Below are 26,814 nucleotides of genomic sequence, written 5' to 3'. Positions count from 1 at the left end.
CCCAACTGGAAGCGATCCTGTCATTCTTCATTCTGTTCTCGCTCACAGCTGACCCCCCTCACCGCCTCACCCCCCGATCAAAGGCTCACCTCACCTCCTCCTGCCTCTGTCTTCCCGCCCCGGTTCAGAGCCCCCAGCCCCTCCTCTGCCAGCATGTGGGAGCTTTGGACTTTCTCCTGCCTCCAAGCCTCGTCTGTCCTCCTGCCATTCAGAGACTAGCATCTGCACCGCAGTTTCCCAGGGCCTCATGACAAAGACCAGATGCTTCGGGGGGCTTCTTCTGACCTGGATCCATGTGCCGCCCCAGCCACTCGCCGCCAGGCCCTTCCCTTCCAGCATGCTTCCCGGGCAGCCCATCCCAGTGTCCCCCACTTTGCCTCCTCAGCCCCCTGATGCCGCCGTGTCCCATAAGCTCCCCTGGGGCTAACCCCAAGCCCTGCTGCCCGCCCCCTGCCCCCCGCTGTCTCGGTCTCATGAGACCATGTTTGCACAATAGATGACATTTGCACTTCCTGCGTAAGAAAGCCCATTCCCAGGGCGATAGTTTGGTCTCAAGCCTTAGTCGTGACCAGACCCCAGAGGAGGATCTGGCTCATGGAGGCTATCGGTAAATGCTAAACTGAATAAAAGGAATTCACACACGAGCAGAATGATCACAGGGGAAAACAACCTGTGTATTAAACGGGAGGCATGCCGGGACCACCTCCCCATTCAGATCACCAGCCTCCGAGAAAAGGGACGGTGTTGGATTCGTCTCTGCTCAGCAAAGGTCCTTGAATGGACGAGATGGGAGAGTGCAGGTCAGTCACTTGCTCCAGGTCTAGCCCGAACTGCAGAGTGGATACTGATACCTGTCACCCCCACGGAAATGAGTGTGCTGAGTCTGCGGGTCATGTTTCTTCCCTGTGGTGCTCACGCACTGTCTGAAGGCACCTCTATGGCTGCGCAGCCTGAGTGCTGGGCCCCACCCCAGAGTCCCTGACGGGGGCATAGGGGCAGGGCAGGAGAAACTGCACCTCTAACAAGCTCCCAGGTGCTGCTGGTCTGGGAACCACATGCAGAGACTCTGCTTTAGTGCAATGCAGTCCTAAAAAAACACAACAGCAGCCACATAGACAACCTAAAATCTAGCAGCCACAGCTTTAAAAAGTAAAATTAAGCAGTGCCAACATATTTTACATAATCCATTCTATTATTCCAACACGCAGTCAGCACACAGCGCTTCCCCGGTGGCTCAGCTGGTAAAGAATCCTCCTGCGATGCGGGAGACCTGAGTTCCATCCCTGGGCTGGGAAGATCCCCTGGAGAAGGGAAAGGCTGCCCACTCCAGTATTCTGGCCTGGAGAATTCCATGGACCCTATAGTCCATGGGGTCGCAAGGAGTTGGACACGACTGAGCGACTTTCACCAACTCACTGTCAATATATAAACATTGTTGAGGTATTTTTCGTGCTCTTTTCCTGCCAACTGTTTAAGATTCAGTGTGCATTTTACACTGAGACCCATCGCAAAACAGACTCGCAAATGCACGGCTCCCGCGTGGCCGGCGGCCCCGGCTAGCACAGCGCGGGCGGGTACGGGACGAAGGAAGCGGCCCCGAGAACTACAACTCCCGGCGTGCTCGGGGAGCGACCAGTGACGCACTTCTGGCGCGGCGGCGACGGCGACGGCGAGGCAGCCGCAGGAAAACTACATCTCCCGGCGTGCTCCGGGTCATGCCCTGTGACGCACTTCCGGCGCGGCGGCGACAGCGCGCCCCCGGTGGCTCCGCGGCGGGGCGAGGGCGACTGCTCGGGCGGGCGGGCAGTGGGGCGAGTGGCGGGCGGCCTGCCGACGGGAGAGCCGGGGGCGGGGCGGCGGCGGCCAGCGAGGGAGCGCGCGGGCGGCCTGGCCCCGCCCCCGGCCCGCCCGCCCCGGTGACCTTCAGGGACCCGGCGGCGGGCGCAGGCCCCAGGCCCGGGCGAAGGCGGCGGCGGCGAGATGTTCGTGCAGGAGGAGAAGATCTTTGCGGGCAAGGTGCTGCGGCTGCACGTCTGCGCGTTCGACGGCGCCGAGTGGCTGGAGGAGGCGACCGAGGACACCTCGGTGGAGAAGCTCAAGGAGCGCTGCCTCAAGCACGTAAGGCCGGCCACGGCTCCAGGCTTCCTTCTTTCTTCCGCCGCCCACTGGACCGTGGGGCTCCGGACCGGGCGCTTTATCCTCTACCTTCTGGTCCAGCTCCCCTCAAGACAGCCTGGGGGGCCGGGGCGCATCGGGGACGCGGGCTGGGAGAGGCCAAGTCGCCGCCGGAACGGGGCCTCCTGCGGTTCCAGAATCCATCCATCCGCGCTTGCCGTCGCGGCGAGGTTCCCGGAGCTGGGAGTTAGTGCCCAAGAAGGTAGAGAGAGACTCGCTGGGAGAAGCGCCTTCCCCTGACCTTGCAGAGCCGGCTGCTTGGAGCCGTTTCCTGGGGCTGGCATGGGGGCCGGCGCCTGGCTCTGGCCACTGGTGCGCCCCCGCACCCCCTCACCGTGGCTGGAATCACTTAGAATAGTGTGGCTTGGCCGAACTGGTCCATGCACCCCTTGCTGTCCTCGGCCTTTACGTGGATTACACGGGCAGGTCGGGGAGAGGGCCGTTTTTTAAAGTTTGTTCAGGTGAAGCACCCCTTGTAGGTTCCTCAGAGTTCTAGTCTTTGTCTGTCTCTTTAAGCTTCTCGACTCTGTAAGGCAGGCCAAGACATCTGTCCCTGTGACTCAGGCTGCCTCAGGAAACTCTATCCTTTGCACGATCTAGTATCTCCATGTCAGAATTTAGGACAAAGGAGGCCACAGCCTCTTACTGCACATTTCACGTAAAAAGTGTGCCTGTATGCCATTGACTCACACGTTTGTTCTGGGCCCAGCAAGAGCCTAGCCCTGGCTCTTTCTTTTAGTGTGGTCTCCAAGGACAGACTTGCAGCCATTGTTTAGCGACTCCCGCAAAATGCTGTCGGGTCCTTTTGGGAGTCTGGCTCTGTGGAGTTGTGTAATTGTTGCCAGCAGGCCGGAGAGCATCCTGGTTGCCAGAGTCCCCTTCCGGAAAAGCCTGGATGTGAATAGCGTCTTCGTCTCACGTCAGGGAGGAGGGGGATGTGGGCTCGCACACTTGGGCAGCGATGTTTTGGCCGTTTCTGTTTCTGATGCAGTAATGGGTGATTTCACTAAAAACTGCCACGACAGCGCTCAGCGGAAAGGCTGGGAGCCCCCTGAGTGTCCAGGCTATTAGCGCGAGGCTCGCTGCTTGCCCAGTGCAAACCTCTCTGAGATGCTGTGTCTACCCGGTCAGCACAGGAGCCCTTTGAGGGCTGGAATACCTTAATTAAAAAATAATGCCACTGGAAAAATGGTACCAGTGGACTTGCTGGACACACGGTTGCCACAGACCTTCAGTTTGTGAAAAGCCCAGTATCCGGGAAGCAAAATAAAGCTAGGGCACAACCAAACAGGGCATGCCTGTGAACGGAACCAGATTGTCAGTCAAGAGAGCTGCGTGGCGGTGGTGGCCTGTCACCTGCTGAGTCAGGCTGGGGGGTCAGCGGGTATGTTGGTGTGGCACTTAGTTTAACTCACCAATGGGAAGGATTGGCATAACCATCAAAATGTTATGTTCTGGAGGGAAAACAAAACAAGAACTCTTAGATTCATGGAGGCTTGCTAAGGATTTCAGGAGCACCTGGGGTTAATGAGGGAGCCAGTTTCACTAGGCTAGCTATTCACATGATGCTGCCGATATTTTCATTCCAGTCAGTACTGAGGCATATCATTTGGGATGTTGTCTGGCATTATCCCTCTTTGAACAGAGATCTTACGCCACCCTGTAGATTTTATTCCAGGCCGAGGTGAGTGGTGGGCGAGCAGCAGGGGACTTCCACAGCCAAAAAATAACTGGCATACATTTTGGGACTCAGAGCTGAGCTGTCAGGAGGTCCTCACACCTCTGTGCCTGTGCCGTCCTGGGGGCAGAGTTCGCGGCCTTGTGGGCCCTCAGGAGGCATTTCCAGTTAGGAAACGGGGTTCTCGAGTTGTGTGCTTGACCGTCACCCCGGAAACCCGTGCACTGGGCTTAGACCGCGGTGCCACCGCTCCGCTCGGGCTCCTCCTGCCTGGCTCCCCGCCCTGTGTGCCCAAGCCGGGGTTCTCTGTGCCTCCCTCCTGCCCCTCTACCTGGAGGGGACGCTGGGTTTCCTCCCATCACAGGACCCCTGGGAACTTACTGGGTTTTTTTACACTTTCCGTTATGCATATACGTTTTTAAATGAATAAAGCAGCTTTGTTAGTGAAGGTTTATTATCGTAACTTTTATAGAAATGGATTGCCACTGTGGCCTTTCCCTTCTTGGTTTTGTATCTATTGGGACCACCGTGGTGGTCTCTAGCCCAAGCTTATATCACAGGGCAGAGTAAATTATCTTGTGTAACCGGAGGGTCACGATCTTAAGACAGTGGCCCCCTGCGGCGTGCTGGGTGTTTTCTGTGTGATAAGCTCGCCAGCTCGAGCTAGCAGGGCACCACACCAAGGCGTGTCTTCACATGACACTGATGTCAAGGGGAAGAAAGGCTGTCTCCAGTCCTCCGGGAAGAAGCGGGCTCGCTGAGGTCCTGCCCCAGCCATGGGCTCGGGCTGGCTTTCCCACTGCCAGGGCCCAGCTCACTCCAGCGCTGCTGCTGGGAACAAAGGAAAGTGCGAATAAGCAGGCGCAGTGTGGGTGACTCACACTTGAGTTCTGCTCCCGGCGCCTGTTGACAGGCTGCAGAGGACAGTTTTTTTTTCAGGAGCCAGTGTGCGGATTGTTTTGGAAAATTGTGTTTCATAGACTGCATCCGGAACTTGGCACACCAGCTAGCCTGCAGATTTTAGAATTAGAAGAAGCACACCCAGTATTTCTGGGAGCAGAGCCATCGTGAGATTCCAGGGAGGGGTGTCTCTGTCATATGTGGTCAGAGTGTGTCTTACTATTGGCTGGTTTCCACCTTTGTCCCCGCCAACACCCCCACCCCGGCTTGCGCGCATCTGTAGCCCTGAAGCCCTCGTGAGCCCTCTTTCCTGTTGGATTGCTAAAAACTCTGGTTGGTCTTCAGACACCAGTGTTGAGAGGTGAAGTGCAGGCTTAGCTTCTCCCTCGGGGTGAGCAGTTACGTGTCCAGGGTATCTGATGGCAGAGGGAGGTGGAAAGGCGGCCCCGCTGAGCTGAGAAGGATGGTGAGGACCCTGGGGCCGGTGCATCTCCTGCGTTGGGGCAGCCTTGGCTTCAGCACCTCTGCCCCCCACATTGTGTGTTCTGGGGTTTCTGGGCTGCCAATCAGTAACACAACCACATACCAGGTGACCCCCTCCGGCTGCCAGGCAGGCCCTGCCAGCTGTATGTGTAGCTTACTTTGGGGTCCCTGTGGCCGTTGCTTGGTGAGCTGGGGACTGAGCTGAGGCTATCCTGCCTCCTCGGGGTGTGGTGGGTGTTTGCGTGGTCAGGCCCCTGTGGCCTGCTCCCCAGGGACCAGCTCCTCTCAGCCTTGTCGCTGGGCTCCGTCAAGTGCCCCGGTGGAGGGTGGGGAGCGAGATTCCCACAAGGAAGTGGCCCGCTTGGGAGATGCTGGAATATTGCCTACCGACCTCCGCGGCATCTGGTTGGCTCAGCCGGAGTTAGCCGGGCGCGGACCACACCCCAGATCACACTTCGATCTTTAGGTTCTTGGGAGACGGCAGACCTGCCGTTTGCATCTTTAAATCACTCTCCAGATCTTCCCAGATTAAGGAGGCAGTTTGGGTAGCCGCTGGTGGGCAGCAGGGCGCTCTGCGTCTGAGCCGTGAGCCTCTTGAGGGCACTTGGCGGCGCGGTGGCCGGGTCGCTGCCCTCAGGGACTGGGCTGCGGTGTCTCCACCGTTGCCAGGGTTCTCTGGTTTCGTCTTGGCTTCAACTCTTAGCGAGCAAGAGAACCAGTGAGTTCTCGGCGTGGCTTGGGTGTCAGCTCCTGTATTGTCAGCATCGTGATCAACTTATCCTCTGTCCTGACATATGTTCTGTGATTTTTTCTGTTTCCTAGTGTGTGCCTGGGAGCTTAGAAGACCCCAAGAATGTGACCCATCACAAATTAATACACGCCGCGTCTGAGAGGGTGCTGAGTGACGCCAAGACCCTCCTGGAGGAGCACGTCCAGGACGAGGGTAAGGGGGCGAGGGGTCCCCGTCCCAAGCAGGCTGAGCAGGGAGACGCGGCAGCCACAGGGTTTCGTTCTCCTTTGTTGAAACAAAGTGTGCACCCTGGAATAAAAGAGCCGCAGCCTTCTGGAGAAGCCAGATGTGAACTCTGCTCTTCAGGCTGTTTCCACGCAGAGCCAAGGTCCCCAGAGCTGCTGCGGGCCTTTCTTACGGGACGGGAAAGCGCAGCTATGGGTTGTTCTGAACGTCTAGGAAGACGCTCTTACGATGCACGTCTGTCAACTGACTCTGAGTCTCCTGCGTGGAGGCACTTGCAGAGAAAAGTTGGGCTTTCTGTGTCATTTAAAGCACGATTTTATTTGTGAGATTCCCTTACATGGCCTCCTTTGGAAAGACTAGAATATTGTTCATCAACCTCCCTGGGTGTCTGGTTGGCACAGGCACAGTTAGCCGGGCGTTGACCACACCCCGGGTGCCTTAGCATTGAGGGTTAAGACCAGATGCTCCGACCTCCCAGACTTTCAAAACAGAGCCATTAAAACAAGCACACCGGTCCCGTCTGGTCCCCTCAGCAAGGGTCTTGCCGGGCCAAAGCCTGTAGGGGAGCAGGGTCAGCAGACTTGGGGGCCGAGGGAAGAGTGGGCCTCTGTGGACCCTCGTGGAGGAGGTGCCCAGAGGGAAGCCCTGCTCCTCGGCCCTTGGGTCCCCCCTGGTGCCCTCCGTGCTGCTTCCTAGGTGTAAGATAGTAACCAGCTCGCCGTGCTGCTTTCCCCAGATGTGATACTGTTGATCCGAAAGCGCGCTCCGGCCCCCCTCCCCAAGATGGCTGAAGTCTCCGCAGAAGAAAAGGTGAGCTTCAGAGTTTGGAACTGGTGATCTCTGTCGGGGGAGACTCGAAAGAGACTTCTGAGGCTGGCTGGCTGTGGGTCCTTCGGGTCCCGTGGTCACAGGGTGTGGTCACGGGCTCTTGTCGCAGCCAGGCAGCCTGTTGACCGGCGCCTCGCCTCGTGGCGGGTCCGGTGACCAGCTCCGCTTTTGGGCCATGGAGAGGCGCGTGCTGCCTGCTCCCCGGGTTGGGTTTAGTCTCGAGCTCCCGTCCCTCCTCCTCTCATTTCCTGACATTAGAAGGTCAGGAAGTCTCTAAAGACCACCCGCAATACAGAGAGCGCGGGAGCAGCGCGGGGCGCCAGCCTGCATGGAGTAGGTTCTGGCGAGGCTGGGGCCACCTGTCCCGTCTGGCTCTCACGGGACAGGCTGCTGCGGCCTTGGAGTTGGTGCTCGGCTGAGACCCCCCCGGCCCCCCGATGCAGGTGCCCCGGGAAAGCTGTGCCTGCGCTCGTGTGTGTTAGCCGCCCCAGAGGCTTGCTGCTCAGAGAGCCTGGTCCAGGAGGCTCCCCTGTGCGGCGGCAGATGTGTTCTGTCAACAGGCCCTTTCCAACGCTCAGGCCAGGTGCCTGCCGTGCCCAGGGGCGAACGCCAGCCTTTGCTTAGCCCGAGGGGTAGGGTGTCCTGCTCAACACTTCGAAATGCTCGGGAGAGCGTTCACCCCAAAGCAGGCAGGCCAGCCTCTCTGGGCTGGGCCCTGGGCCTGTGGCGGCCCGAGCTCTTTCGGGGCCTCCTGTGGGACAGCCGCGGGAGGAGGCCCTGCTTATCTGTAGCCACACCTGCCTGGGTGCGGGCACGCCGCTCGCCCGTCTCCGGGAGACAGATGGGGCCCCGAGTCAGGCCTGCTTCCCAGAACTGTGGGCCGACCCGGCTCTCAGGTTACTGTTGTGGTTGCTGGCAACTCCCTGAACCGCGGTGACTGTTGACAGCAGGCTCCCATCACCCCCACGGCCCTGGGTGACTTGCCAGGTGGGCTCCCTTCACCCCCACGGCCCTGGGTGACTTGCCAGGCAGGCTCCCTTCACCCCCCACGGCCCTGGATGACTTGCCAAGCAGGCTCCCGTCACCCCCACGGCCCTGGGTGACTTGCCAGGCGGTGACCCTCACCTTTTCTCTGTGTGTGTCTGTCAGGTGAAATATTGTAAAAACGATCATGCCTGTTTTTGTGAATAACTCGTTTTTAAAGTCAAAGTAGTACATGTATTTAGAAAGGCAAACGATGCTCCAGATGTCGTAATGAGCCGGCAGGTGCTTCTCCCTCCTGAGTCACGCGCGTGGGGGGCGAGTGCTCCGCATTCTTCTGACTCTGTCTGTAGTGATTCTCCTCCTGGGTTCTGAACGACATCCCAGGCTGTTAGTTTTTGGATTCTCAACTTTAGACTCTGCTGGTGCTCCTTGGTGATCGGAGCAGCTCCTCCCCTGTCACTCCCCGCTCCTCTGAATCTTGGTCAAAGATTCAGAGCCCCGTCGCCATTCTTGCGCCAGTCTCGCTCTCTGTCCTGAGCAGTTTGCTGAAGGTGAGCTCTCCTTTTTTTTGCGTGCAGTTTTGTTTTTCCTGGAGCCAGTAATTGCTTCCTCGTTTTGTTTGTTCTCTGTGTAGGCTTAGCACTCATTTTTTCAGATTCTGCTCCCAAACTGATACACTTGTCTGAAACCGGGGTCACAAGTGTGAGGCCATCTGCTGGCGCCTACTCCAGGAGCCACCCCTCAGCTCCTCCAGCCCGTCCATCTGCGTCAGGCATGCTGCGCGGGGCTGCCCGCCTGCCTCCGTGCGGCTCCTGCTGCGGCTCCCCTGTCTGCACACTCCCTGACCGCAGGCCTGCCGGCTCGGAGCAGCCCCGTTAGCACACAGGTTGCCGGGTCCATGCTGGGCAGGCCCAGCTGGGCCCTGCGCTCGGGAGCTGGAATCGGGTCTGCCTTCCTGTTGGGAGCCTCTGCTTCCGGCTTTTTCGGGTGTTCGGCAGAATCCTGTTCCGGCACTTTGAAGAGCTGGGGTCCCATTTTCTTGCTGGCTGTGAGCCAGGACCACCCTCCACTGCCGGAGGCCACCTCCTTCCTGGCCTGCAGTTCCCCATGTCTTCAGAGCAGCCAGTGGGGTAGCTCATGCGTCGGGTCCCTCTTGCTTTAATCTCGATGATCACGGTAAGCCCCGCCCGTCCTGTTTACGGACTCGCCCGATTAGGTCAGGCCCCCGCCCCCCCCAAGGGCCCTGTCCTCCAGTCACTGTGCTCTGTGCCGTGACCTGGCCCCCAGCTGCAGCCCACCTGCTCACGGGCCCCGGGCCAGGCAGCCCGGGGTGCAGGAGCAGGGTCTTGGGGCCGTCGTGCCCTTGTGCCTGCTAGAGTCAAACGTCTGGTTCTCCTGGGTTGGGTGGGGCCAGACTCCCGCCAGCATCTCTGAGAGGCGGAGGCCTGGAGGCCCTGTGTGCAGCCGTCAGTGGCTGCTGAGGGAGCATGCACGCTCGATGGGCCTGTGCCCCGGTCCCCAGGGTGTCCCTAAGGCGTCTCCAGGGCTGGCGGTGGAGCCGGTCAGCCCCACTCTCCTTCCTCTGTGCCCGGTCTGTGCCCCTCCCAGACTGCTCGCACGTTGACCCTGGAGATTCTGGAAGTTCTCTGGGTACTTGTTGGTACTTTCCCCGCCTCATTTTCCCTTTTCTCTCTCTGGCACTCCCATGGAGGTGGGACTTGCTTTCTGAGAGATGCTTGTTCTGCGAGGACTGGCACAGTGTCCCCTGCTCTCCTGCCTTTCTGCACTGTGCAGCCTCGCTCTCTGCTTTCCAGGCCCGTCCTTCTCTTCTCTGCGTGTCTCCCTCCTTCACCCCCTTTCCCCACTTCTGTCTCTGTCGCGCTCGTTGCAGACCTTCTTCACATCCCTGTCAGAGGCCCTGGGAGCTCACTGGCCACTCTGGGCATGGCAGGTCGTGCCCCTCGCCTGCACCTGCATTCTCCTGCCCAACACCCCAGGAGCCAAGTGGCGTGGGGCTGGGCCTGCCGTCCGGGGTCAGCATGGTGCCTCTCCTCCTGGGCTCAGGGCTTCTCTGGCCGCGCCCAGGGACTCTCCACGGCCCCTCTGCGGTCTGCCCGCCCGCCCAACCGTTGCTCCCGGGCGGTGGTCATTCGGTGACCCAGGAGGCAGTGTCTGTCTTCCCCACCCGGGGCTGCCGCGCTCCGGGGCCAGCAGGCCACACCCGCCCAGTGTTCTGTCCCTGAGGCCACGCACAGAACCGTCCAGAAGCCTCCCTGCTCGTCAGGGCGTGTGGCTGCAACCCCCAGGACTCGCGTGCTCCCTGGTTAGGGCTGTTTGTTCAGAGACCAGTCTTGCCTTCCGCCGCTCCTACACTCACGTCTGACCTTCCGATTCCTCTCCCGTGTTAGAATAAACAAGAGCAGAGAGCCCCGGACAGAGACGCTATCTTCCGAGCCACCGCCAGCCTGCCTTCCCACAACATGGACCGGGCCGTGGTGCAGACCAGCGCGAGGGACGTGAGTGCCCGCGGGGGCTTTGTGGCCACAGGGGGCCGAGGAGACCTCCTGAGAGCACTTGGGAAGCAGGGTGTAGGGGGTGCAGGAACTCTGCGCTATATTGAAGCTTTTTTGTAAGCAGATTAATTCAAGATAAAGGGTTTAAGAAGATGTTGAAAGGCAGGGCCAAAAGGATTCGATACTCTGGGGAAATGTGAATTTTCTGAGTTTGGCAAAAACCTTTTAGAGAGAAATCTGACTCTTGCTTATTTTGGATCGGAAGGTTCTGAGTTAAAGCAGAGCATTTCCAGTGCTCCCGAGCCAGGGCCGGGCCAGGACTCGGTGCCCGCTGGGCAGGAGTCGGGGGTGGTGCCCCCAACACTGCGGATCAGTCTGCGGGCTCTGCCACGAGCTGGTCAGTTCAGGAACACTCCTCTGAGGGTCTCCTCCAGAGAGTTCTATGTTGGCCAGGGCATTGGAACCCGGGCACATGTATCTCTCGCTGGCCAGCGCGTGTGTCTCTCACTATGGCTGAGCCTCAGTGTCGGGGAGACTGGAAATTGGTGGGTTTCTGATGACATTGCCAGCAGACCCCCACTGTGTTGAGAAGATGAACTTGAACTGGTTGCACTGAATGCTAGAGGCCCACATGAGTGGAACCCGTGGAATCCGCCTGTTTTGTTCGGTGAAGCCTAAGCTCTCAGCTCGCTTAGCAGCCATCGGGCCAGACGCCTCCTCTGGGCTGGAGCTGAGCAACGGGTCCTCTCCCGCCCGCCCTGCTGAGAGCCCTGTTACTCTTCTGCCCAGTTATCTGGGCGTGACTTGACGCACAGGTTGGGAGTTTCGAGCCAGGGGTGTTGTCTCGGACCCAGGCAGCTTTGTTGAGCATCTTGTGCTTTCACCTGCAGTTCCAGACGGAGCTCCGGAGAATCCTGGTGTCTCTCATCGAGGTGGCTCAGAAGTTGCTGGCGCTGAACCCGGATGCCGTGGAATTATTTAGGAAGGCAAACGGTAGGAGCGGGCCCGGGCGGAGGCCTACCCTCGGCCGCCACTGTTCACACTCCCCACGGAAAGGCAGTAAACGGGGCCTGGTGGATGCCTCACACCGTCGCCCGTGCCTGCACGGCAAGAGCTGACGGGTCTGTCTCAGGTTTTCTGAGGTGTAAGAGGTCAGCCACAAACGTCTGATGCTGAGGCGGGCGCTGGGCCCACGGGGAGCTCGGGGAAGCACCCCTTGTGCGGCCGGGCATACCCCAAGCCCTCATGGTGCCACGTCTGGCCCGCAGCCATGCTGGACGAGGACGAGGACGAGCACGTGGATGAGGCGGCCCTGCGGCAGCTCACGGAGATGGGATTCCCGGAGACCAGGGCGGCCAAGGCCCTGCGGCTGAACCAGTACGTCTGGGCCCCACGCTGCAGGTGACGCCCTTCTGCCCCGGGCCCCATGACTGAGCCGCCTCCGGTGCGCATGAGGGTTGGTAGAGGACCCGGACGCGTGTTCCAGAAGCACGGCACCGGCCGCCTCCAGGTCTTAGAGGGCGGTGTGCGGAGGACCCGCTTACTGGGAGCGTGGCGTGTGACGGTGGTCGTGCACTTCACCGGGCTCTTGTTTTCCGGGAACTCAGATCACAGCCTGTTCCCGGCGGGGCTGAGGAGGACCGCGGCATGTAGGCGGTGGTGTCCTGGGAGTCTCCTATAGTTTCCTGTTGTTAGTTACTTGCCCTTCAGTATGTTCAGTTCTGAAATAAATCGTCTGTAACCGCGGGGTGGTCAGCGGGCTGTGTTTTTTTCGCTTTGGATCCAACCTCTTGTGGGCACCTCCTGGGTTTGGCTCCCAGTGGCTTTCTGCGTGTGGGCATCTGTTCTGGCCGCGCCTTGTGGCAGGTTAGGGTGGGGCTGGGGCTTCAGCTGCGCTGTGTTAGATCCTCATGCAGGACTAGGCAGCTCGTGCTGGGAAGCCACAAAGTCAGAGAGGCTTTTCTTGGGACGAAAAGGCCCAGTTCCCTGGCCTGAGGTGCTGCTCAGAAGCCGTCTTCCCTTGGAGCACGTCGGTGCTCAGGGGCCGTCTTACCTTGCAGCACGTTGGTGCTCAGAGGCTGTCTTCCCTTGGAGCACGTTGGTGCTCAGGGGCCGTCTTACCTTGCAGCACGTCAGTGCTCAGAGGCTGTCTTACTTTGTAGCATGTCAGTGCCCCAGGCCATGGAGTGGCTCATTGAGCACGCGGAGGACCCCACCATCGACACTCCGCTCCCAGGCCCAGCCTCACAGGGAGAGGTGGGCGCCGAGGCCGCCCCTGCCGCCGGGACCAGTGAGGAGGAGGAGGGCAGAGACGAGCTGACAGAGATCTTCAGGAAGATCCGGAGGAGAAGGGAGTTCCGTGCGGACGCCCGGGTGCGTGTTGACAGGCGGTGGGGGCACCTGGCACGTGGAGGGGCTGGTCCTCCCAAGGCGAGTCCTGCGGGGGAAGCTGCGGCCCCCAGGCCAGGCCACCGGCCCTGCAGGGAGCGAGGCTGGAAGCGCTCTGGACAGACTTGAGCCTGGAGTCTCCAGTTTGAAGTTTATAAAGTGTCCTCGAGCCGTGGGGTCAGGCGGGGGCCCTGTCCGGAGACCGGAGGGTCACCCACCAGCTGCGTGGGCCACCTTGTGAGCAGGAGGCTGGTCAGGCGGGCCAGCGCAGCATCTGGGGGACTCAAGGGCCCGGGTCCCACAGCCTCTGGCTGGACTCGGCCCGCTGACCTGAGTGTCCTTGCAGCCGCCTCTTCACCGTTACCTTGTATCTGATGCTTTTCCGTCTCCCTGTTCTTTTTCGTTATTCTCTTTTTTCATTGTTTAATTTTAATTCAATCTCTTTGGACGCCGTTGGCGCTGTGAGCATACCCTGCTTACTTTCAGGTCACAGCTCTGGCAGCTCCAGGCGTTAGGGCTCCAGTTCTCCATGTCCCCCGGATTTTGCTCGTGGCCCCAGTTTCTCGGGGCCTGATGCCTCGTCCTGGGCTCACCCGTGGGCTTGTTTCCATGGGAAACCGTGTGGCCGGGCCGTGGGGTGCCCTCTGCTGCTGATTCAGAGCGTGCGTCTGTGGGGTTAAATGTGACCTCAGACAGGGGCCGGCTCTCGTGTTCATCAGCAGGGCTTGTGGGCCGTGCGGAGTGTCCCCCTCGGGGCGGGGCCCTCTCTGTGGGATGCAGACCCTGCTCAGGGTCCTGGAGTCCAGCTCCAGCTTCCCCCGGCATGGACCCCAGGCCTGCGTCCTGTGCGTGACGCTGGGCCCAGCCCCCGCCCCCAGGGGACACCCTCTGGCAGGCCAGGGTGTTGTCGCTTTGTCTCCATTCCTGTGGGATTTTCCCTTGAGTTGAGCTCCGTATGCAGAAGCACATGGTTACTTTAGTCCAGCGTTTCTCGGTCCCGGAGGAAGTGTGTCTCTTCGTCTTAGTCTCTCGGGAGTCCAGTCGGTTGGCCCTGGACCCTGTTCGGGAAGGGCAGCCTCTCGCCGGGTGGGTCTGCCGTTGGGCTGCACGCCTTCCCCGGGGTGGGGGGTCCTGCGGGGCCCCGTGAGGCCCGCTGACGGTCGTTCACGGTCTTGGTCACCACCTTAAAGGCCTTTCCTCCTCTGGGTTGTCGTTGTTAACCATCTTAAGTCACTCCTTTTCCCTAAAGGGTGTCGAGGCTTGAAGGGCCGGGGTCTGTGAACTTGAACCAGTCGGGGAAGGTCCGGAAAGGACGAGATGTTAGCTCAGATCCCGGGGAGAGCAGGTTGGAGAGCAAGGCTTGGATCTGAGACCGACCTTCAGCTGCCTCCGCTCTCCCGCCCCACCGCAGACGTGGCAGTGCTGTGCAGTGCCTGCGGGCGTGAGGGCCTCTCAGCGCAGCCACATGGGGGTCCTCCCTGGAGGGCTGGGGAGAAGGGCGTGGGGAGCATCTGGAATGCCCCCCAGCAGTCCTGGGGCCGAGACAGAAGTGAGGAGAGAGGGCGGTTTATGTTGACACTTCATGGAAAAGGCCCTCCTACCCTTGGGTTTCAGAGTGGACTCCAGGCGATTTTATGTGACGTGGATATCTGCGGAGGGGCTGTGCCTGCAGCATGTGCTGACGGGCCGGAGGTGGGGAACGGCCCAGCGGTGGGAAACAGCCCAGTGGAGCAGAGGAAGGGGGGTCCCTGGCAGATCAAGCGCTGCACGGGGGCTGTGCCCGTAGCGCGCACTGACGGGCCAGAGGTGGGGAACGGCCTAGCGGAGCAGAAGGGGGTCCCTGGCAGAAAGGACTGCCCCGAGCGCTCACTGCGCACAGTCCGGCTCCAGGTAAACCCTGCTTCCAATCGTCCTCACAGGCGGCTGCTGCCTCAGTTGAGTTCTCTTCAAAGCCGTCCAGGTTGACTGCAGGGTGAACGGGGTGAGGTCCATGAAGCCAGAGCGTGCCAGGGCCGCGTGAGTGTCCACAGGCAGATGGGGGGCCGGTGGCGTGAAGCCAGCCGACACCTGGGAGGAGGTTGGGGGAAAGCATCGGGCTTCAAGGGCAGGGTCTGACTTGCCGAGAGTTAAGAGAAACCCTTGCAACTTTGGTGAAGGCTTTACCTTTCTGTGGTCGTGTTAAGTCCTGTCAGAGGTCATGCACGGAAGTCAAGGATAAAGGGAAGGAGGTGTTACGTGATTTTTGTCCTAAAAATGTAGTAGCACCCCCACTACCCCTGAACACGGAGCACTGGGCCACTGCTTCCTCCAGAAACCAACTTATGTTTAACTTACAGCTTAGATCTTGTTAATAATCATTTAGAATTAGTTTCAAGGTTGTTGTTTTTTTTTTTTCAAAGAAAACAGTGTGAAGAAAATCTCTCCCGGTTTCAGAAATCACTGACGTTTTTGTCTCCACTTGAATGGGAGCGGCCGATGTGCCCTTTCTCTGACCTGCTCCTCCCGCTTGGCCAGCCCCTCTGGAGGGGGCCGTGCGAGGTGGTGGGGACAGTCCCACTCTCGAGAGTCGCGGGGGCACACCTGGAGGGACCTGGGTGGGACAGTGAGCCTCCAGGAGAGAGCCCCAGTTCCGTCCCTCTGTCGTTCACAGAGCCAGCAAGCGTCCCTGAAGCCATAGGGAAACAGTCTTGAAATAGAAACCCTGGTGTTTGTTTTTTTTTTAATTTATTTTTTAAGATGTATTCATCTCTGGTCGCGCTGGGTCTTTGTTGCTGTGCGTGGCCTTTCTCTAGTTGCGGAGAGCAGGGGCCACTCCGGCCATGGTGCCCGGGCTCTCGTTGCGGTGGCGTCTCCTGTCGTGGGGTACCGGCTCTGGCCTCATGGCCTTCAGCACTTGCGGCTCCCGGGCTCCAGAATGCCGCAGGCTCTATAGTTGTGGGTGGCACACAGGCTTCGTTGCCCCAGAGCGTGTGGGATCTTCCTAGACCAGGGATTGAACCATTGAGACATCCCCTGCCACGGTGCCGCAGCTCAACCTCCCGGGCGCTGCTGGGCTTGCGCGCGCGGCGCTGAGCCTATGGCCTCTCCCGCAGGCTGTCATTTCCCTGATGGAGATGGGCTTCGACGAGAAGGAAGTGATCGACGCCCTCAGAGTGAGCAACAACCAGCAGAACGCCGCCGTGAGTACTGCGTGCAGCCCGGGCACCCCGGGCATGTGGGCACCTTCCTGCACAGGCGGCTCCTCTCCTTTTGAGGTGCAACAACGGGGTAGGTGGTTCAGACAGTGTACAGACTGTAAAGTACTGAGGAAATCCTGGGCTTTGCCTCTTAGAGAGAGGTGCGCGTTCTGCGGGTGAGTGTGATGCTTGCGTGTTGGGTTACACTGACACCAAGACGATGCCGCCCTGTGGGCGTGTGCCCACTGCGGACCGAGCCCGGGGAGGGCTGGGGGTGACGCTGGGCTGCTTGGGGAGCAGACTCAATGCGGCCCATGTGGCCCAGGAAGGCAAGGTGGGCCTGGGCTTCAGCCGCTTCTGGATGAGCCCATGAGGTCACGCCCCACTTCCCGTGACAGGGCGCTGGTGCACACTCGGGCTGCAGAGCTCCAGCTGCGCCCTGAGCTGCGGCGCCCGTGTCTGCCGGGACAGCCGGGCTGGACTGGCCCTTCGGTCAGGGCCCCTGGCCCCTGGGGCAGCCCTGGAGCCCCCGCTGCAGCGTCGAGGTTGGCAGGGGACTGTAGGCACTGACCCTGCTCCTCTGGTGTTCACAGTGTGAATGGCTGCTGGGTGACCGCAGGCCCTCCCCCGAGGAGCTGGACAAGGGCATCGACCCCGAAAGCCCCCTGTTTCAGGCCATCCTGGACAACCCCGTGGTGCAGCTGGGCCTGACCAACCCGAAAACCTTACTAGGTACGTGCCTTGCTCCTGCCCGGTGGGGCGGGACCTGCCCGCCACACAGATGTCCCTGGGCGATACTACGGCCGCCACGCCCGGTTGCTGCCCCTGCAGGGTTCTGGTGGCCGGGGCCTGAGTCGCTGCGGGGCCCCAGAGCTTGGGTCCTGCCTGGGTGTGACAGCCTCCTGTACGATGACTCCATTCCAGCTCCGAAAAACCAGCTCCAGCAGGTGATCCGGTCGGGAGAGTATAGACAGCACCCAGCAGGCCGGGGCCGTGCCCAGAGGAGGCTTGGTTGGCCGGTGGCTCTTAGTCTCTGTAAGGGTTGCCTCGGTGCTTGTTTTGTCTATGAGATATGATATGATATAAAAAGGCATGTATAATTTGTGTCGCTTTAAAGAATGATAGCAAAATTAATAACCACATTCCTGCTGTTCATCTTGAAAAAAAAAACGGTCTTTTTAAAAAAACATAGTGCAACCCAGGCCCCCTAGAGTACCCAGATGCCCCCCCAGCTCCCGCTGCAGTGACCCCCCACCCCCAGCCTGAGCAGGGGCTTCCTCAGCGATGTCAGTGAGGGTGTCCGTGTCCTCAGACCATTCAGTTGCCCCTCTGTGTTCTGGGCTGCCCCCTGGGACTGGCTTCCTGGAGGCTGTGCGGTGTGGCATTGCAGGGCAGTGCCACGGCCGACCCTGCCGCGTGGCTGCCCGACGCCTGCAGCTTCCGGGCTGGTGGAGCTGCTCTGGGCGCTCCTGTGCCTGGTTCTCGGGGGAGGGTTCCCCCAGGGCTCCGTGCCTCGGGCCGAGTGGCAGGGCCCTGGGCGTGGGCGTGTTGAGCCTGCTGTCCGGAAAGGGAGCCCCGCCCACAGCCACTGAGGCCCCTGCTGCCAGGTGCCAGGAGCAGCCGCCCAGGCGGGCACAGGGCTTCTGCGTGCTTGGCCGTCTCCCCGGTCTCTGAAGGACAGCCGCTTCCAGAAGTTTCAGCCACTGCTGGGACCTCCGCTGCCCCTCTTTCTGACGGCTTCCGCTATTGGTTTGCCATCGTATTGCTCAGAACCTTCTCCGTGCCTGCTGCACACTGATCCTTTCTCAGATATGTAAATCTCCAGGATCCCTCGTCAGTTTCTGCCTTCTCTGTTGATCACTTTGATGAACAGACATCCTATATCTTAACGCAGAGTAACATCTCTGTTTCATTTATGACCTGCGTCTTTAAAGAAAGCCCTCTGATTCCAAGCTTGGGAAGACCTTCAGCTATTTCTTTTTTTAGTAGTTTTAAATTTTCTTGTTTTAAAAAGTCTGTGATGTGCCTGAAAGAGTGAGTGGCATGAAGCAGGGAGTTTTTCTCTTTATGCCCCACTCCCGGGCTTAAGTGGTGTGTCTTGCGGTGAGTTTGTTCCCACTCTTTGCGCCAGTACCCCTCCACACTGGAAGCGTCTTCTGGCCCTCCTCCCCAGAGACCTCAGGAGGGCCCCGCGTGCCACCGGGGTCTGTCCAAAGCCTTTCCTAAAGCGTTTCTTTCAGTGCTTGACCGAGTTTGTGATTTGCTGATTTGCTCTAAGCTTTTTTTTTTTTAAATTTTTGAAGGCATAGTTGGTCAGATTAAATAATTTCCCCTTTTCTCTCTAGTTAGATGCTAAGATTTTTCGATTGTGAGTGGGAGGTCAACTTCCTGGGTGACTTTTTGCTATCTATCGAGATTATTGTGTGGTTTTACATCTGTTGTGTCAAGTGTTTCTTGCATTTCTAAAACAAACCACCTGGAGTGAGTGCCTCCCAGTCCACAGGCCCTGGGTTGGTGACCTGGATGGGCCGCACACTGGTGCAGCGTCCCCGCCAGACCCCAGGCCCAGGGTCCTACAGGAGAGAGCATCCCGTGGTGAGGGCGCCCCTGCAGCCACACACTTCCCTCAAGGCATTTCTGGTAGGGTTTTTAATGGCCTTTATCTCTTTAGATAAAGGCAGATATGCACTATAGGACATTTGGAAAACACAGGGAAGCTTGAGGAAGCAGAAGTCACCAGCCCCCTGTAGCTGGTGGCTTCCTTCTGGTGCTGGTGAGGTCTGGAGCAGGCGCAGCTGCACCGCACGGCAGCTTTCTGGTGCTTAATTTCTCATCTCGTTTGATGCATTTTCTCTTTTAAAAATAAGATTGTAGCAGTTCAGGTGTTTCATTCTATGGATGTGTCATGTCATTTAACAAATACATTAAATTTGTTAATTTATGTTAATAATATGACTTAGAAACTAAACAACAACAAGACAACAACTGGGCTGAATGCCTCCCCCGATTTGTGGCCATCAAACCACCTGCCGCTCAGCCAGCCGCGCGGCCTTGGCGCCTGGCTTTCTGCAGTGAAGCATCTCAGACATCGTCTCTGAAGCGTGTTTCAGCTCTTTGCTGTTGTTATTTAGCCTTTGAGTCGTGTGTGACTCTTGTGACCCCGTGGACTGTATAGCCCGCCAGGCTCCTCCGTCCGTGGGAGTTGACAGGCAGGAATACTGGAGTGGGTTGCCGTTTCCTTCTCCAGGAACTTTGAGCTCTACTAGTCCATAAAACAATGGAAACATCCTGAATTAAGAAAGAAGACAGAAATTCTAAAAATAAATTTCAATCACTTTTATTGTTCAGTAAAGCATTTTTCCTCATAAAAAAAAAAAAACAGTGTTCCATCTTGTTGCTTTTGAACTTCCACCTGCAATAAGCTGTGTTTGGACCCACTTCTTTGGGTACAGCTCCGACTGCCTAAGGACAGGCAGCTGGAAGGCAAATGAGCAAGCCCAAGAATGTGGACGTGTAGGCGCTGGGTGACATCTTGGCACCTGATGGGGCTTTCTGGGTGAGAAACCCTACTCCCACCCTCCGCCCCAGACAGGGACCCAGCAGCTCCGTCTGTCCCTTTGAACACTTTGCTCCCAGCCTTTGCGCGTCCCTTCCCTTGTCGCCTGTGCTCGCCTGTCGTTCTGCCTCAGCTGCCGTGTTGCTCTCAGAGCTCCGTCCACAGCTCTTGGCACGTCAGAGTGCCCTTGGTCGCGTTCGGCACTTCTCGTCTCTAGTGACGTGCGAGGCGTGCGGCAGAAAGTCCTTCCTCGGGTAAATCTTCACCTCTGTGGTTTGACCAGCGCTGTCCTCCTCCTGGCCTTGATTGGGCCACTGCTGGGAGGAACGGGGCCGTGGGCTTCCTCACCTCACGAAGCCCACTTTATGTTTTGTTCTCCCGGATGCCGAGTCATCTTTCCGGGTTCTCTTTCTGAAATTTCAGTTGGGGGAGCCTGGTGACTGTCTTCAGGGCGGGGAGGGTCATCACGTTGTAAACGTAACGAGGTTGGACTTTCCCACTGAGCCCGGGGCTTGGGCCCCCATGACCCTGAGCAGCTGAGAGCCCGCAAACTGGGGGCCACTTCCACAGACGTGGTTTGACGTTGGCTGACATGACGAACTCTGGTGTAAAGCGGTCCTTCCCAGATTCGAGGGTGACCGTCTGCCCTGCGCTTGGTTGCTCTCCACCGAGTTGGCCATTGTGTGTCTGGGCTAGAGAGCTTTTTTGCTAAGAGGCGCCTTTGTTTGGTGAGGGGTCGCTTTATAAAAGTGTTTAAAAATTCAACGTTTTCATCTCAGAGAACTGCTCGTTTTTAATGTGCTGGTTTCTTTTTTTTTTTTAAGTCATTTCCTGAAGATTGAGCAGTTTGATTTTTCTATTAGATATTATTAAGCTGGCAACATCATCCTTCAGTTCAGGTCAGTCACTCAGTCGTGTCCGACTCTGCGACCCCATGAATCGCAGCACGCCTGGCCTCCCTGTCCATCACCAACTCCCGGAGTTCACTCAGACTCACGTCCATCGAGTCAGTGATGCCATCCAGCCATCTCATCCTCTGTCGTCCCCTTCTCCTCCTGAAGATTGAGCAGTTCCATTTTTCTAGTTAGATATTATTAAGCTGGCAACATCATCCTTACATAAGTCTTTTCTGTCAGGGTGGGCCTGAAAGTGGAGTCACTGAGTCACAGGCTGTCACTATTTTAAGATTCCTAGTAGCTGTTGCCATGTTGCTTTCCAGAATCCCTATGCCAGGGAATGTGGGCGTGTCGCCCCACCCCACCCACAGTGACCACGCCGCCTTGCGTATCAGCAGATGAGACTTGCGGGGCGGGGGTCTGAGGGGGGTTCCCGGTCCCCCGCTCGCCTGGAAGCTGCTGGGAGGAGAGCTCCCGCCGCTGCTTGTTGGGCATGCGGGACGCAGTCCTCCAGCAGCTCTGCGTGTCCCCACAGCATTTGAAGACATGCTTGAGAACCCGCTGAACAGCACTCAGTGGATGAACGACCCGGAGACGGGCCCGGTCATGCTGCAGATCTCCAGAATCTTCCAGACCCTGAACCGCACATAGGCCGCGCACTCCAGCCACCTGGCCCGGAGGGCCTCTTCTTCCCAGCCCAAGGGGTGGGGAGAGTGTGCAGACCCCAGGGTGCCCCTGGGCTGGGGGAGGGGAGCAGGTGGGCCGGAGGGGACCCTGCCCTGGGTGTCGGGCGCCAGGGCTGCACTCCTGGGATCTTACTGCTGAAAAACCTCGGGCGGCAGTGTGCTCGGTCGCGCCTCCAGCCTCCGACAGTGTTTACAGACAAGGCCGTCACCCCAGGAAGGGGTCACCTCCCTCCAATGTCCCCCTGGGCTCTTGAACCGCTACTTGAATTGACCGTAGGCGCTGCTTGTAGAGTCCACTTGTTATTGAAACAAGGCATGTTTCAATCCAAAGTGTTATTGTCAAAGGTACTAACTTGAGTAGAAGAATTCACAGATGACTTCTCTTTAATAAATAAATTCCCGTTTTCCAAACTCTGTGTCTCTGTCTGGTTTCAGCCGGGGAGGAGGGACACGCGTCCTGGTGAAGCTCTTGTTCCCACCGAGAGCACGCTCACTGCCTCCCCTGGGGTGCTCGTCGTGGCCACCTGCATGCTTCCTTGGCCAGATCTCATGGTTTTCTTGGGGTTGAGAGACCGCATGTCCCTGTCTCTGAGGCTGGAGCTGAGCACCAGAGTTGATTTGCTCTTCCCGTCCCTGGCTGCCTTTTTAAGGATGTAAACACTCTCTGTGTTTTTAAATGAGAAACTGACCAGCCACGCCGTCTGGGGGCTGGCATGGTGCACGCAGTGTGGACGTGGGCCTCATACGCCTCAGGGCACCTTCTTTCCTGGCAGGTGTTCAAGGGGACCCCTTCATAAGAGATGCATGCCAGGGATCAGAGCCCTTTTTCAGACCCCCATGCACTGCCAGAGCCGCCAGCCCATGTGCTTTGGTTGAAGAGATCCTGTCCCTTGGATCCCCCTGGACAGCCAGCCCTCCTCAGACACGATTCCCACACTGCTGTTCCAGGTTGAGAGAGCAGGGACCGTGACAACTAGGTGTCTCCTGGGCACTGATGGCCCACCTGGGCTCTTGTTCCTGTGAAGTATCTCCATGGGGGGCCCTGAGCTGTGGCTGCCCCAGGCCCACTGCACCCGCCTGTGGGGGGATGTCCAATATGAGCCGGCCCGTGGCCCTGCAGTCTGACGCCCTTCACTGTGGTTCCTGGAGGACTTTTTCTTCCCGTGAGCCCCATGTGGGTCTCAAGTGGCACCTGGCAGTGTGGGAAAGATGCCCAAGGGAAGGCCTCGGCAGTGGGGCCTGTGGTCCAAGGCGCCTGGTGTGGGAGGTGGGACACTGCCCACGGGTGGCCTCGCTGCTGTGCTAAGGCCTCACCACCAGACTGAGCCAGGCTGGGTGGGGGTCATGGCAGGGCGGGCGGCAGGGCTTTGCATCCCTTGGACTTAGGCTCCCTCTATAACAAAACCACTGCGGACAGTGACTGCAGCCATGAAATTAAGAAACGCTTGCTCCTTGGGAGGAAAGCTGTGACAAACCTAGACAGTGTATTAAAAAGCAGAGACATCACTTTACCAACAAAGGTCCATATAGTCAAAGCTGTGGTTTTTCCAGTAGTCATGTACGGATGTGAGAGTTGGACCATAAAGAAGGCTGAGTGCCAAAGAATTAATGCTTTCAAATTGTGCTGGAGAAGACTTGAGAGTCCCTTGGACTGCAAAGAAATCAAACCAGTCAGTGCTAAGGGAAATCAACTCTGACTATTCATTGGAAGGACCGATGCTGAAGCTGAAGCTCCAATACTTTGGCCACCTGATGTGAAGAGATGACTCATTGGAAAAGACCTTGATGCTGGAAAAAAATGAGGGCAGGAAAAAGGGGTGACAGAAGATGAGATGGTTAGATAGCATCACTGACTCAGTGGACATGAATCAGACGTGTACCTGCTTTAACCATTGAGGAACAGAATGCGTTTAACCATCACACAGAGTCACTGTGGTTCAGGCTTCCAGGAAGGAGCCCAGAGCTGTTGTGGATGTGGTTTCAGACAGTTCCTGCTTCACTGAGAAGTTGAATTTTCTGAACTGCATCAGACTCAAGGTCATCACTGGCTGACCTCAAAACAGTATCTGCTAGCCTCTGCCATCTGCAGCCTTATGGTCTCAAAGTCTCTGCTGGCAACTGAATTTCAGACCCCAACCCTCATTGGAAAAGACCCTGATGCTGAGAAAGATTGCAGGCAGGAGGAGAAGGGGACCACAGAGAACGAGATGGTTGGATGGCATCACCAAGCCAATGGACATGAGTTTGAGTGAACTCCAGGAGTTGGTGATGGACAGGGAGGCCTGGCGTGCTGCGGTCTGTGAGGTCGCAAAGAGTCAGACTCGACTGAGCAACAACAACCCATCCCAGCACCCTTCCTTCTTGCCAGCTCCGCCCCTGATTCCTGATGAACAACTGATGAAAATTTGCGGGGTTTGGTTTTACAAGCTGCCCCCATTTTGCAGTCCGGGGAACACAATTCAAGCAATTCTTGAATCTCCCAGGCGATGGTCCTCAGTTGAGTTCAGCCGCTTAGTCGTGTCTGACTCTTTGTGACCCCATGAATTGCAGCACACCAGGCCTCCCTGTCCATCACCAACTCCCAGAGTTCACCCAAACTCATGTGCATCGAGTCGGTGATGCCATCCAGCCATCTCATCCTCTGTCGTCCCCTTCTCCTCCTGCCCCCAATCCCTCCCAGCATCAGAGTCTTTTCCAATGAGTCAACTGTTCGCATGAGGTGGCCAAAGTACTGGAGTTTCAGCTTTAGCATCAGTCCTTCCAAAGAACACCCAGGACCGATCTCCTTTAGAATGGACTGGTTGGATCTCCTTGCAGTCCAAGGGACTGTCAAGAGTCTTCTCCAACACCACAGTTCAAAAGCATCAATTCTTTGGTGCTCAGCTTTCTTCACAGGGTGGCTCAAATAAAACCCCTTTCTATTCCTGTTACAGGTTGTTTAGTGATTGTTTCTGTCCACATGAACAATACTGAATTTGAAGCTGAGTTAGTTTCTAGGCACATATGATGCCATGTGAAGCCTTAGCTGCAGGATGCCTGGCAGCCCAAGGAAAGCAACGCAGAGCAAGGAAGCCCCTTCAGTCAGTGGACAAGCTGCTGCTCAGGGTTTGGACCCCCGAGGGCAGGGCCAGGTGTGCGGAGGATTCAGCATGAGAAGAAGCAGGAATGAGGAGGCGAGGGGCTTCACCTTCAGTGTCCTGCTTGCCTGACAGGCTTCCCCAGGAGTCCCTTCTGTTCATCCCCGTGCTGTGCAGCTTTGCCATGTGGAGGTGGCTTTGACAGTTCCATGGGAACCGTCAGGAGTTGAGGACGTCGAGTGGAGGCTGTTTTTCCAGGCCATGAATCTTCATGGTTGGTTATTAGCGAGGGTTCCTTAGAGCTTCGAGCTCGCATCACCCATACTACCGCTATGTGGCCAACGTGGAGACCCAGTGTCATTTCCAACTTTGGGAGCTTGGTGTGGAGTGGGGAGAAGGCAAGGAGGCCAGAGGAGAACCTCCCCTGCTCAGCCTGTGAGCACCTCCTCCTGGCGCAGGGCTGCTCAGAGGCCACCTGCTGCTCCAGGACCTGGGTCCCGCCCCTCTCGGGCTCTGGGTTGGAGGAGGACTTTCTCTTCAGAAGGTCGAGTCAGGGAACCGACCCGGCTCTGGACAGGCGAGTCCCTGAAAAGTGTTCTTACGGGGATAGCTCCCCGTGCCGAGGACCTGGAGGCCCCGACTGGTGCTGCCTGCCTCTGTCCCTGTTCGTGCCCCTGAGCTTATTGAGCGAGTGAGGACTCCCACCCCGATCTGGGGACTTGGGAAGCCGAGCGTGCTTGCGCTTCCTTGGGAGAAGAGTGCATATGCGGCTCCCAGTGGGCTGATCCTCCCCGGGCCTGGATTCGGCCACGCCCCTCAAGACCACGCCCGGGGCACGCCCACCAGGCCACGCCCACCGGGCCACGCTCGCCCTTTCCCCAGCCCAGTCTAGCGCCAGGTTTTCACCTACAGGGCTTTTAATGAGGCTGAGGGCTCCCGCTCTCCAAGGACTGACCAGTCCAGAGCCCGGTCTCAACCCTCCAAAGAGAAAGTCCTCCGCCATCATACCGGGCCTGTCCTCTGGCGCATGGAGAGGAGGCCTGGCCACTGCAGCAGGGGCAGAAGGGGCGGGGCTCACTCTCAGCAGGTGCGGGCAGTGTTTGCTGTGCCCATTCTAGGACCAGCTGGCCCTGGTGGCACTCAGGAAACACTGATGGGACAGCTGGCCCGGCAGCACGTGGGGGTCGTCCGAAGGCTAGGGGAGCCTGGAGTCTGCCTGTTGCCGGGTTACAGTCCTGGCTGGGTGGGTATGGAGGGTGGGCTTCCTCAGGCCCCGCTGTGGCCTCTGCTCCCAGGCCCTGCGCCCTCGCTGCCCCGTGCTGGGTGCTCCACCTCCCCTCCACACCCGGGACCCCTGACGGGCTGCCCCTTCTGCTGCGACTCCCTGTGGGTGTATGGAGGGGGCAGGCCTGGGTTGGGGAAGGATGTGAGCCTGGCATTGGTGTCTGGAAGGCTGCAGGCTTCAAAGAAACCGTGTTTTTCAAGCAGGACCTCCCCCCCCCCCCCGCCCCCTTAGGTGATCCTGAGCTGTCCAGACCTCCAAACTATTCAAAGGGCACCTTCCAGGGTGATGGGGTGCCCAGGGCACCCCACCCACCCTAGGCTTTCCTGGCTTTAGGGGCCAGGTTAGGTTGGGTGTCGTGGCTGCAAAGATGCTTTCCGTGCTGACAGCTGGGGGGAGGCGGGATGCTGCTGGTGTTCAGCACTCCCACCCGTGCTCTCCCCCTGAGAACTGGAATCCAGCACCTTCCTGCTTTGCCCAGGGACTCTGGGCATCACAGCCCAGGCCGCGTGCCCCGGCCGCAGCCCATGTCTGACCAAGCTCAGGCAAGCAGGCATGCCCAGGTTTGAACCATGTGCCCCTGGGCCGCCGCTGAGGGCGGGCAGAGAGGTGCCTGGCCTGGCCGTAGCCCTGGGACTGCAGCTCTACTGGCTGGGTGACATGTGACATCACCTCCGTGACCTCTGCTCCTTCATCCTCGCTGCAGTTGACTGCCTTGTCACGTTGGCAGTTTGAGCCCGGGGCCAGTCTCGGAGTCAAGAGGAACAGCCTTCCAGGCGGGAGGCTGTGTGTTCAGCCCCGCCTGCTGCAGGCTGACCCGCCCAGCCCGGGTGCCCCCTTTCCAACAACAACATCTCACAAGACCAGCACCGGGTTCCCCAGCCTGGCCTGCCCAGAGCCTGGCTCTGTCTCCCCAGAAGGCCTTTCCTCGCAGTGTGACCGACGTGCACTCCACAGTGGCCTCGCCCAGGCCCTGCGCACGTACACACGTGTGTGCTGTCCAGCAGGAGCGTCGGGGCTGAGAGCAAGGTGTGCTCCTAACCTTCGGGCTCCCCTGTGCTGTCTTTCCAGTGACGCAGGGCCTCTGAGTGGCTCTGGACCCCGCGTGGGGACAGGGCCAGCCCTGCTCCGCCAACGTCACACACGGGATCGGGCCCTGGGCCAGGGACGTGGTATCGCTGGAAGCTGGGGACTGAGGCTGGGCAGGCTGAGTGGA

At 58.5% G+C, this 26,814-nt stretch overlaps 1 protein-coding gene across 1 annotated transcript; it reads left to right on the top strand.

Moving 5' to 3' along the window:
* The first annotated feature begins 1,892 nt into the window (after window positions 1-1,892).
* Window positions 1,893-21,650, top strand: UBAC1 (UBA domain containing 1). Its single transcript, XM_052647466.1, has 10 exons — window positions 1,893-2,118; window positions 6,059-6,179; window positions 6,949-7,022; window positions 10,433-10,540; window positions 11,428-11,530; window positions 11,806-11,914; window positions 12,700-12,910; window positions 16,018-16,104; window positions 16,695-16,833; window positions 21,089-21,650. Exons 1-10 carry the CDS (start codon window positions 1,981-1,983, stop codon window positions 21,202-21,204), a joined length of 1,206 nt encoding a protein of 401 aa, XP_052503426.1. The 5' UTR covers window positions 1,893-1,980; the 3' UTR covers window positions 21,205-21,650.
* Window positions 21,651-26,814: the final 5,164 nt, after the last annotated feature.

This window comes from Budorcas taxicolor, chromosome 11 (assembly GCF_023091745.1).
Source record: "Budorcas taxicolor isolate Tak-1 chromosome 11, Takin1.1, whole genome shotgun sequence".
NCBI classification, from domain to species: Eukaryota; Metazoa; Chordata; class Mammalia; order Artiodactyla; family Bovidae; genus Budorcas; species Budorcas taxicolor.
Note: the sequence above shows the minus strand (reverse complement) of the source record. Positions and strands in the feature narration are given on the sequence as shown.

Coding starts and splice junctions, on each gene's coding strand:
- UBAC1 (XM_052647466.1), top strand. CDS start 1,981: ATGTTCGTGCAGGAGGAGAAGATCTTTGCGGGCAAGGTGCTGCGGCTG. Junction 2,119..6,058: donor AGGAGCGCTGCCTCAAGCAC/GTAAGGCCGGCC, acceptor TCTGTTTCCTAG/TGTGTGCCTGGGAGCTTAGA. Junction 6,180..6,948: donor GGAGCACGTCCAGGACGAGG/GTAAGGGGGCGA, acceptor TGCTTTCCCCAG/ATGTGATACTGTTGATCCGA.